Consider the following 12,553-nt stretch of genomic DNA (forward strand, 5'->3'; position numbering starts at 1 on the left):
GGAGCCTGATGTGGGACTCGATCCCGGGACTCCAGGATCACGCCCTGAGCCGAAGGCAGTCGTCCAACCAACTGCGCCACCCAGGCGTCCCTCAATCAATCTTTTTTTTAAAATCAGAAAAACAAATAGTTTTAGAATGCTGTCCAATGGAGAAGAAGGAGAATCTACTCTACTTTGCTATGTTTGGCCACCTAAATAAGCACATCATGTAAGGGGAAATAAAGGAACTTTTTTTTTTTTTAAAGATTTTATTTATTTGTCAGAGACAGAGGGAGAGAGAGCGAGCACAGGCAGACAGGCAGGCAGAGGCAGAGGGAGAAGCAGGCTCCCTGCCGAGCAAGGAGCCCGATGTGGGACTCGATCCCAGGACCCTGGGATCATGACCTGAGCTGAAGGCAGCTGCTTAACCAACTGAGCCACCCAGGCATCCCTTCAGGTAGCATTTGACCTTCAAAGGCAGAGTCAATAATTACCAGGATTTCTGCCAGTACCTGTAGGTATTTTTTAGTCCAAAGTGGGGATTCAGACAGCAAAGAGGTTAAAAAAAATTAAAGATAAATATTTAGACTGTGATCTTAAAAGTTGCTTTGAAGTTTTAGCAAGATGGTATGCCTCGTCCATAACAGAACCATAGAAATAACAGTATAAAGTTCAAAGAAAAGAACATCAACACGAATACCATCGTCAGTGTTGGATCTTCTGTTTCTGGGCAAAATCACACCTTACTCTTATGTTCACGTCACATATGCTTAGGTCTCCCCCTACCGGCTGTTTCTTTGCTCCAACAGTTAACCATATTCTAAATCAGAGGTACTACTAAAGTACCTAATAACTAAAATTAATTTTGATCATTTTTAAAGCTACCTGGGTTATTTATGGTGGTCCTTCATGCCTGCTATCAGACACTTGAATGCTAGGTCTGTTAAAAGTTTGGGAAATCTACCAGGCTGCATTTTCATTGAATTCACTGGAAACACTGAAGCAATTGAAATAAAACTTGCTCAGAGTCCCATCACCACACCAACCATCTATCAGAATCTGCACCCATGTGCTCTGCCTTCCAGTCTGTTACTAGAAGAACTATCCATGCACCCATCAAAAGCAAATCCCTTCTTCTGTGCTCCTCTCTCCAAATGCAGGACCAGGAAGAATAGCTTTCTCTTACAATTCATCAGATTTTCACTCTCCATTGGATTATTCCCATTGGCATAAAAACTGGCTATTATTTATTATTATGTTTTATTTTATTTTGAAAGATTTTATTTATTTATTTGAGAGAGAGAGAGAGAGAGTGCATGAGTGGGGAGGAGAGGCAGGGGGAGAGGGACAAGCAGACTCCATGCTGAGCACAGAGCCCAGTGTGGGGCTCTACCCCAGGACTCTGAAGTCATGACCTGAACCAAAGTGAGTTGCTTAGCTGACTGACTCACCAAGTGTTTTTATTTTAATAAACACTTCCTTTGACACCATTTTCCCTGCTGCCTACTACCCCAATTCTCTGTACTTCTTGAAGACAAAATCCTTCAAGAGTTGTCTAAACTCGCTGTCTCAAGTTCTTCTCCTCTTGATCTGTCATAAACCTTCTCGAGACAAGCCTTCACATCTACACTTTCATAAAACTCTTGTTGTCAAAGTCCCCAGTGATCTTAGTTTTCAGCCCTCATCTGACTTGACCCTTCAACAGCAGCATTTGATCCAGTGGATCACCCCATCCTCCTTAACACACTTGCACTTGGCTCCCAGGTAACCAGCACTCTCCTAGTTTTCTTCCCACATCCCTGGGGGTACCTCCTCAGCTTCCTTTGCTGATTATTCCTCATCTCCTTAACCTGCTAAGAATCAAATGTCCCCAAAGCTTGGTCTTTAGTCCTCTCTTTCTTTTCCACTCTTACTCTGTTTTGTAGCTTTAAACTTCACCTATGTACCTGTAACTCTCACTTGGTAGGTCCAGCCTGAACTTTTTCATGGCTTACTGCTCGCTAGGACCCCAAACATGACAAGTATGGATTGACCTCCTCACACGCCCCTGCAAAACCCCACTCTGTCTACAAGCTTCTCCATTTTAGCCAATGGCAACTTCATGGTTCCAGTCCCTTTGTCCAAAAGTTTCAGTGTCAGTCTTGATGCTGAGGTCTTTCTTTCTCTTATATCTCACATCTGGTTGATCAGGAAAGCTTGTTGAAATCTTCAAAATGTTTTCAGGTTCTGAACACTTCTCATCACATCTACAGCCTACAACCCTGACTCAAATTATAATTATTTCTGGGCTCGTTTAGTATGCTATGGGAAACTTTGCTTCCCATTGGAATCGCCCAGGGATCTTTAAAACCTGACTGGCTCCCACCCCTTGATATTTGTATTTAATTGGTATGATATGTGATCCAGGTGATGGGATTTTTCACTGTTCTCTAGGTGATTCCAATGTGCAGCCAACTTTGGGAATCTGCAGCATAGGTAAGATAATAGCCACCTAATTGATCTCTCTGCTTCTTCCCATGCCCACCTCCAAGACTATTCCTAACACAGCAAATAGAGACAATGTTATTTTACTTTTTAAAAAATATTTTATGTATTTATTTGACAGAGAGAGACACACAGCAAGAGAGGGAACACAAGCACGGGAGTGGGAGAGGGAGAAGCAGGCCTCCTACAGAGCAGGGAGCCCAATGAGGAGCTCTATCCCAGGATCCTGGGAACATGACCTGAGCCAAAGGCAGGCCCTTAACAACTGAGCCACCCAAGCGCCCCGAGAGAGATAATTTTAAGTTATAAATCAGATCACGTCTCTGCCAAAAAGTCTCCAACACCTTCCCACATCATGTAGAGTAAAAGGCAAGGCCTTTTGGCCTACAGGGTCTTATATAAACTGCTCTGTCCCCGACCCACCCCACCCCACCTCATCACCTCTCTATTACACATCCCTCACTCAGTGCTCCATTGATGCTGGCTTCATTACTTTCCGTGAACATAAAAGGCACCCCCTCACCCCAGGACCTTTGCACTAACCATTCGCTTTACCTGAAATATTCTTCCCCTTGATATCTGCATATCAAACATTAGCTCAAATAACATATTCTCAATAAGGCCTACCCTAACCATGTTTTAAAATTTACCTCTGTACTTCTCACCTCACTTATTCTCTTGTGTGAGTCAAAAGAGTGATAAGGTGAATGACGGTGACTTCAGATAAAGAAGAGTGGGAAACAGGCAGATATGGAATAAAAATAGAGTTCTGTTGTTTGAGATGCCCAAAACTAGATACCAAGATCTAACCAGAGGTCAAATGGGGAAGCTGGCCTATAAAAGTGGAAGCAGATAGATGGTATTTATTTATTTTTAAAGATTTTTATTTGACAGAGATCGCAAGCAGGCAGAGAGGCAGGCAGAGAGAGAGGAGGAAGCAGGCTCCCTGCTGAGCAGAGAGCCCTATGCCTCGCTCAATCCCAGGACTCTGGGATCATGACCTGAGCTGAAGGCGGAGGCTTTAACCCACTGAGCCACCCAGGCGGCCCTGGATAGATGATATTTAAAGCTTTGATACTCTTGGGATCACCTTGGGAAGAGACAAAGATGAGAAGTGAAGCCTGTGCTATACCAATATTTTGAGGTGAGGTGAGGTGAGGTAGAGGAGGAGTCCACCAAAGAGATGTGAAAAAAAAAGAAGAAAAACCAGGAGTGTGGAGGGTCCGATCGAGAGACTTTCAAGGAAGCTAACATGTTCTTTGGTACCAGCATGACAATAAGGACAAATACTACTGAGTTTGGTTTTATGGGAAGTCACAAAACTTGGCCAAGACTGTCTCATTGTCACGGTGGGGTCAAAGACCTGGGGTTACCTCAGTTCTAGTGGGAAGAAAGGGACTGGAAGCAGCACCTGTTCCTGTCTTTATGTTAATGAAAGAAGTTCTATATTTCTGGCCCATGAACAAAGATCACGGATGGCTTTCAGGAAAGAGTCTTCCCAAGTCCTGTCTCCAAACTCTGCAAAACTTCGTGCGTGTGCTAGTTTTTCTGGAGTTATCTTCATTGCTTTCATGATGTTTATCGATAATTTGTGCCATTCATCTGAGACTAAGGTAATTAACTGGTGTCAAAGCCTGCCCCTCAGACTGATACTCGATTCCTGTATGGTCTCTTCCAGGCTCTGATTTAGTTTCCAACACACTACTAGGTGGTTACCCTCAGACGATCGATCTCTCACTCGCCTTTCAGCCCCGCCTCCTTGGACGTGGCGCATCCAGGGCTCCTCTTTAGAGACCACCTACATTCACACTCCCATCTAGGCTTGCTAGCGCAGCTCCTATTCATAAGCATTGTCTGGACGCTCTGTTATTCAGGTCGAGCTTTCCAACACCCAAGCCCCAGCTGTCCTTTGCCTTCAGCATATCCCCTCTGTACAGCCCTTAAACCCCAGCAGAAACCTCCCGGGCGAGCACATTTTCCCCGCCTCCTGCAACTTCGAGAGCCGCCGCTGAGGGGCGGGGTGGGCCTTTGCGCGCGCCGTCTTCGGGGAACAGCTTTACGATACGTTGACCGTCATTTTACGACAGGCTGGGGGTTGCTTTGTGGCTGTCAACTTTCCCCGAGGTCCGAGTTGGTAGCTACCCAGCGTGTGGCGGCGGTTACTGCCGCGGCGGAGAAATGAAGCAGAAGCGGAAAGGTACCGAAGGGAGGGAGAGGAAGTAGAGGCAAGCAGGGTGATAGGGAAGGGGCGAACACCTAGGCGGTCAGGTGCTGAACGCTATTTTTCCCGCGGAAGTCGTCCGCCTGAGCCAGTCGCCCTGCCACCCTAGGGTCAGTCCCTGTGTCGGCTCCAGCCCTTGCCTTCTCGTTTTACCTGTTGCGCCCTTTAAACCAGCCTACCCTTACCGTCTTCCTTTTTGGTAGTCATTTGGTGTCTTTTGCACCGGTGGCAGGAAAAGCTCTATTCCAAGGTGTGTTCTCCAAGGAGTTAACGTGGTCGGTGGATTTAACGTGCTCTCGGGTCTCTTAATTTGATAAAATTTGTTTTATGATACATTTCATGTATTTTTTCCAGGTTTCTTTTTCTTTTTCTTTTTTTTTAAAGATCTGGGTTTAAAAAAAAGGAAGAGTCTGAGTTCTTGAGTTTTTTTGTGGGTCAGCTATGTAGTTTTTTTTCGTTTGTACTACTTCCTCAGTTACTCTGGAGAAGTTCCATCTTTCGTTTTCAACAGGATGGAGTCAAAATTTCAAGTATTTTTTCACAAGTTCTAAACTTGTCTCTGTACACTCATCTGAGCAGTCGGTCTGATCATGATTGATGGCTGTTGATAATAATAGCTACTAGTTATTGAGCCTTTGCTAATAATTTTTGAAGTTGATATCATTTCCACTGTGATGGAAAATAGAATCATTCCCACGGGACATTCGAAGAATTAAGTAACTTTCCCATCCCATCCCATCTATATCCCATAGGAAGTAGAACTGATGGTCAGACTGTGTGTGTGCACCCAAAAAAACACAATTTTTTCTTTTAAATCTGTCTTTGATCACTATGCCTCTGGGCATCCACTGCCATTTCTTGGAACAACAGCTCCGGTTGCCCAGGTTATTTTCAATTGTCTTATGGCATCAAATTACATGCCCCCTATTAGTCATCTTCTTCCTCTGCCCTGCTCTTCCTCACACTGTCAGGCCAGACAGCTTCACACTCTTCCCTTAATCTATCACTAAGCCCTGCCTCTTGACACAGTTTATTATTCATCATTTTGGCCACCATCCTCCTAAACCACCTTCATCAATAACTAATATTTGAACATACTTTGGCTTTCCTATGTGTTATTTCATTTGGTTGTTGCAATAGTCTTGTCAAGTGAGTATGTTTTATCCCAATTTGGCAGGCAGGGAAATGGGCGTACAGAAGTCTTTGATCTTCCCATTATCACACAGCCAGTAGGGGTTGGTTGGGATCTAGGGATGGGAGCCTAATGTCCGAGGTTTTTTACTTAAAATCTTGTGGGTTTTGTTTTTTTTTTACATTGTTGCCTTTCAAGGGCCTTTTATTTAGTATCAAATTATATGTATTCTCTTCACCTTCTGAATTATTTTTATATCATTTTCTTTATTTTATATACTTCTTAAAAACACTACTTTCATCTTTTTACTCCAAAACCTGAAAATATATAATTCTCCACTCCATTTAAATGCCTTTTCCCAGTAGTCAGTGTACCCTGTAATCTGTTTTTTATTGAACCTTATCAGAAAGCCTATATTCTTGTCAGGCAACACTTCTTCACACAAAGATAGGTAATTCCTATACCTGACATTGTGCCTTCTGAATTCCCCTCTGTTTTGCTTGTCCCCTCCTTTCCTTTCTTTAAAGACCCCTGTGTCATTTCCTCCATGAAGCCTTTTCTTACTAATTTGCTTCTCTAGTTAATTTTTTATATATTCAAGAGCTATACATTGTGGTTTTCAAATCTTTATTTTTATCACCTGAATCCTCTTTTTCTCGCTTTAGTATATTAAAGATGCAAAAGCTGAGCTGCTTTGGTTTAATGAAGAAAGAGACCCTCCTTTTCTTTCCTTTCCTCCCTTTTCCTCTTCTGGCACCACCACCAATCCTGTCTCTGTTATATTGTTCTTGAAGTGCCTTTTTGGAACTCTGGAGGGCTGAATTACATGGTTTCAAAAGCATTTAGCCTCTTATTATAGATGTACTTTTTTTTCTCTCAACATTGTATGTGTTACTTTGTTTCACTAAGTAAGAAGCAGCCTAGTTTAGTGATAAAAGGGTGGAAGTTGTAGAGAAAAACCTGCATTTGAGTCTTAACTATGCCATTTACAATGGCATCTTAACTTACTTTAATTTTTAACATCTGTAAAAGGGGCTAACAACATCTACTTTACAGTGTTGTGAGGTTTCGAATGAGATAAAGTAAATGAAGGGGCTCCATAACTGCCAGAGCTTTCTCGTCTCTACTTCTCTCTGATGATTCCATCGTCTCTGTGCACTAGCTTTCTCTACAGGCCGGCATTATGTTTGGTGGCAGTTCCCAAGCCGTAATCTCATGGCTTTTATCAGTGGTGGGAAACTGGCATTTTTTGTCTTGAGGAAAGAGCTCCGCTTGGCCTGACTTGGGTAGGTGCCCATCCTTGAACCAATCTACTGTAATTGGAATGGGGTCATGTAAGTACGTGTCGGCTTCTGCTTGTCACGTCAGCCTCAGTTGCCAGAAGGTCATGATGTTGAATAGACTATATTTTAGAGATGCGTTAAGATCCTTAAGCAAGTACAGAACCAACATCCTTTGTATTACAAAGTAGCGTTGCATTGCTTTGTAATATTACTTCTGTGGATACCTGGATTTGAGTTTCAGCCTTACCACTTGGTGGCATTTGTAATGGAAAAGCAAATATTCCTGTTCTATCTACTGCATTCTGTAGAGAATGCAGTAGATAGGTGAAACTGCAGAGTTAGGTGAAAGAATGCATCTAAATATCATTATAATTCTGGAGATAAAGGGAAGCTATTTTAACCACTTTGGTGCTTTCTTGTGCAATTAGGTTCTTTCTCCACATGTTTATCTCTCTTCTTCCCTGTATTTATCGTTTTTACAATGTTTGTGCTTCTAAAGTGAGTTCTTCCCATGTATAGGTGAAGCAAGTTTGTTTTAATTAAAGTTACAAAAGATACAATCAAACTGTCAACAGTGGAAGTTTGGTGTTTTTTTGTAAATTTGAGCTGTTCATCTGGGATGGTTGGAATTATTTTGGGAGGAAAAAATAAATGCAAAAAACTTTACTGGGTAAAATAAATTTTTATATTGTTAAATATTATTTTTCTAGGAGATCTCAGCCCTGCTGAGCTGATGATGCTGACTATAGGAGACGTTATTAAACAACTAATTGAAGCCCACGAACAGGGGAAAGACATCGATCTGAATAAGTAAGTTGATTTTTTTTTTTTTAAAGATTTTATTTATTTATTTGTCAGAGAGAGGGAGAGCGAGAAAGCGAGCACAGGCAGGCAGAGGGAGAAGCAGGCTCCCTGCTGAGCAAGGAGCCCGATGTGGGACTCCATCCCAGGACGCTCGGATCATGACCTGAGCCGAAGGCAGCTGCTTAACCAACTGAGCCACCCAGGCGTCCCAGTAAGTTGATTTATAAAACAAAGAAGGCGATCCTGTTCTTAGGTGGTAGATATTTTTATTGAAATTATAAATACTACTTGTTTTCTTTCTCACATTTTAAATTTAAATAAGAACTTAGCTTTCTGCTCTGCCCTGTCTCTCATTTATGGCAAAATTCTCTCATAGCCTAATAATACTAATAGCTTCTAATATTCATTGGGCACTTACTATGTCCCAATCACTGTTAGTAGTTCATTATATTAGTTCAGTTGGTCCTCTCAAAAACTGTGGGAGTTAGGTACTTAGGTAACTGTCATTTGACAGTTGGATAATCTGAGACAGAGGAAGATTAAATAATTTGCCTAAGAGTAAAGAACTAGTAATTGGCAGAACTGGGATTTGGAATTAGATCGTCTGTTCTGTCTCAGAGCCCATGTTATCTTCTATGCTACATCACTTCAGATCCTTGTTCCCTTCCTACTATCTCAGAAGAAGCATTAACTCTCTCAAGAAGACCCTGCCTTTGGGATATCCTTGATCTAATACAACCCTTTCCTACTTTATAGCCTCTATGACCTGTTCATCTGTAGTTTTGACTTTGCTACATTCTCAGTTAAGAGTAGTCTTTCATCTACATCTTTTGTTTTCATTAGATATTCACTATGTAGATCTGCTATAATGAAAGGGTTTTCTTTCCACTCCCAGGTAGGTCATCAGTGATCTAATCACCACAGCATGGCCTTTTTAAGACTGTTTCCTATTGTGTGAGATACTGCAGTGTTTTATCACTTCTTGGAATATTGCACTTAATAAATTTTTGCTAAAAGAATAAATAAGTTACTTAACTGTCTTTTTTTTCCTTTTTTTTTTTTTTAAAGATTTTACTTATTTATTTGACATAGAGAGAGACAGCAAGAGGGGGAATACAAGCAGGAGGAGTGGGAGAGGGAGAAGCAGGCTTCCTGCTGAGCAGGGAGCCCGATGCAAGGCTCAGTCCCAGGGTCCTGGGATCATGATCTGAGCCAAAGGCAGATGCTTAACCCACTGAGCCACCCAGGTGCCCCTTAACTATCCTTTCTTGACTGTGGAGTTACATTTTACTGATTTTTCTATCCTGTCCTTAGAAGTTGCTTTTCTCTCATTGTTGGCTATACCGCTAATTATACAAAAGTCTTTTATTTCTAGAGAACATTTCTACCTCTTGTATATTTTTGTCAGTCTCTTTAATTTAGTATATCTATAGTTTATGTTAACATCTTCTTGAAAACCAGCCTCTCTGCAGATGTCCTCTTTGCTTAATTGTGTTAACCTTTACCCAGGCTTGAAACTCTAGTGTCCTCTTCAAATTGATTTTGTTAGATCCAATTAGTAAATAAATTTTGCTTACTCTCTTCTTCTTTATGACTCTCACTTTCATTCCCACTACTAATTATCTGTCCCATTTTGAATTTAATTCTGGACTACTGCAGTGGCTTATGCTTTCATCCTCTATCTCTTGCTGGGTTAATTCTTATCTTTTAACTTTTAACTGTACAGCAGTTTTCAGTATGTCCCCAACATTTATGAAATTAAATGCAAATTCCTCAGCCTATTATGTAAGCCTTCTTGGTCTGGCTTCAACTTACCCTACTTTTTAAACTTCTGTAGCTTTATATTGAAAATGTCCTGCTTTCTATCAAGTCTACCATATATCTTAAAATATGTGCATTCCTGTTTTTGTGTCTTCACATAAATCAGCTTGTTTGCTCTCAGTGGCATCTCCATGTCTTCACTGCCTGTCTAAAGCCAGTTCTTCACCTGTTTTCCATGACTGTCTTCCCAGCACACACTGAGTTCCTCTCTTGAACTCTGGACACATTTATTATTGTATGTGTGTTTTATCACATATATTTTTATCACTTACACATTTAGCTTTGTGAATGCCCATCTGAAAACATGCAAACATACAAACATAGAGTGTGAAACAACTATGCCTTATACCTTTTGGCATACCAAGTACTTAGGTACTTTTTACGAATCATGTACTAAATTAACATCGTTTGAAAATTATGCAAATACTTCACAATATTTTTAGATGGATTAAAATGAGAAATTAGGGTTTGCTGTTAGGGTTTGCTAGCAGCCAAGAAACAAGAAACCAATAAAATAATAGAGAAAAGCAAGGAATTATTGGCTGGGCTGAAGGTTATTTCTAGGAATTAGGGATAAAGTTATAATCGGGAAAGGGTATAGTCTTCTGAAGTGCTGATCATATTCTGTTCCTTGGAGTGCAGTAACATAAGTGTTTGCTTCATAAATGTTAAAGAATGTTTATATGTTTTATGTTCTGTTTTTTATGTATACACTACTTTATATTAGAAAAAATTTTAAAACACTAAGAATATATATACTTTATTTACTATTCAGTTCTGCTCACCTTTCCTTTAAATTATTTTTTGTCTATTTGTGTGGTCTAAGACCATGGCTCATAACCAGTCATGATACCCACCCTCCCACCCACCCAGGAGACGTTTCACAATGTCAGGAGACATTTTTAGTTGTTAACAATGAAAAGTAGGGTGCTGGTGGGTAGAGGCCAATGAAGCTGCTAAAAATCCTACAGTGTAATAAACAGTCCCTTACAACAGAATTAATCCCAGATGCTGTAGTGCTGAGGTTGAGGAAAGGGTGGAACCCTTGAAAGCCAGAGCACTTTGTTGAATGAGACCTACCTTGTGTCACTGTCCTGCGACCCTTCCCTTTAGTCATCTTGTTTTCTTTCTGGTACTCCAGGCTAAGAGAAAAAGTCGTTGATATGATTTCCTGAATTTCTTCTATTTTTCTGATACTCACAAATGTTAAAGCCACTGTTGTCATCACTTAGGGTGACAGGAGTTGATGATGTCATCTGTAGGTCATTCTTTTGGTAGTTTCAAGTTTATTCCTTGAAATATTATGATCTTGATAATGCTAGGTGCTTTACTTCCAGGGTGAAAACCAGGACAGCTGCCAAATATGGCCTTTCAGCACAGCCCCGCCTGGTGGATATCATCGCTGCTGTCCCACCTCAGTATCGAAAGGTCTTAGTCCCCAAATTAAAGGCAAAACCCATCAGAACTGCCAGTGGGGTGAGTAGTTTGGTTCATGAAATATTGATTGTGTATCTCTTCTGCCAGAAATCCTTGCCTCCATGTAATATCCTAGATTCAGTTTAATAAAATCTATGTATTATGATTTGTGCTGCAGTAGAGACACGTGCAGAATGTTATGAGGTCATGGTGAGGAAAAACACTCATGCTTAAAGAAGTAGATGATATTCTGATGGCCATAAAGGTATAAATTGAGACATGGTGACTATCTCAATATGATAAATATTGTTGGCCATTTTAAGCTCATGGCTTTCGATACAATTGATACTTATAAAAGGTACTTTTATTTTTAAAAGATTTTGTTTGTTTGAGAGAGACAGAGAGAGAGCACGTGAGCAAGGGAAGAGGTAGAGGGAGAAGGAGAGAATCGGGCAGACTCTGTGCTGCGTGCAGAGCCCGATACTGGGCCCAATCTCACAGTCACGACCTGAGCTGAAATCACGAGTAGGACTCTCAACACACTGAGCCACCCAGTCACCCCTTGTACTTTTGAAAGGTAATTAATGGTACAAAGGCATTCTGTATATGGTATTTGTGAAGTGACTGACATCGTGGGAAGCATTGTGGAAGTCCAGAGGACAAAGATGTCCCTGAAGTAAAAGAGACTAGGGAAAGCCCAAGAGAAAGCATGGCACTCACTTGACATACAAATGATGCCCATATAAGCTGGGAAGAGTAGGCTTGAAAAATAATGGGACCAAAGGCACAAGGAACTAAGGCACTAAGAGGTGTTATAAGAGTATGATGTGTGGGGCGCCTGGGTGGCTCAATAGGTTAAAGCCTCTGCCTTCAGCTCGGGTCATGATACCAGCGTCCTGGGATTGAGCCCCACAACGGGCTCTCTGCTCGGCAGGGAGCCTGCTTCCTCCTCTCTCTCTGCCTACCTCTCTGCCTACTTGCGATTTCTGACTGGCAAATAAATAAATAATAAAATCTTAAAAAAAAAAAAAAAAGAGTATGATGTGTGCAGGGAACAGTGAGTATCTCAGACTGACTGGGGTTGATAATTGATTTGAGAAAGCAGTAGAACATTAGGGTAAAGAGTTAGTTTGGGAATGAGCTTGTAAAAGATCTTGAATGTCCTGTAAAGAAGCTGGGTAATAGGAACTTGTTAAAGATATTTGAAGAGAGTGATAAGAACAAAATAGACTTCCAGGAAATTAATTTGGATCCAAGATGTGGAGTAGCTTGCTGCCAAAAAGACCAGTTAGGATACTCTTGGCTTGATCAAGGAGTAAGGTTAAGAGCTAGAATTAGGGTAGGGGCTTTAGGATAAAAAAGATGAGTGTGAAAGATAGGATTTGGACCCTCTTAAGACATGATATCCAGAAT

At 41.2% G+C, this 12,553-nt stretch overlaps 1 protein-coding gene across 1 annotated transcript in view; it reads left to right on the forward strand.

Moving 5' to 3' along the window:
* Positions 1–4,570: 4,570 nt before the first annotated feature.
* The window catches only part of ELP3 (elongator acetyltransferase complex subunit 3), a 97,695-nt gene continuing 89,712 nt past the window's right edge, over positions 4,571–12,553 (forward strand). Inside the window, exons 1-3 of the mRNA XM_044225013.1 lie at positions 4,571–4,660; positions 7,810–7,909; positions 11,062–11,200. Coding sequence (XP_044080948.1) covers positions 4,642–4,660; positions 7,810–7,909; positions 11,062–11,200 — 258 coding nt within the window. The 5' untranslated portion in view covers positions 4,571–4,641. The remainder of the gene's footprint in view (positions 4,661–7,809; positions 7,910–11,061; positions 11,201–12,553) is intronic.

The sequence above is a fragment of the Neovison vison genome, chromosome 11, assembly GCF_020171115.1.
Source record: "Neovison vison isolate M4711 chromosome 11, ASM_NN_V1, whole genome shotgun sequence".
Lineage (NCBI taxonomy): Eukaryota > Metazoa > Chordata > Mammalia > Carnivora > Mustelidae > Neogale > Neogale vison.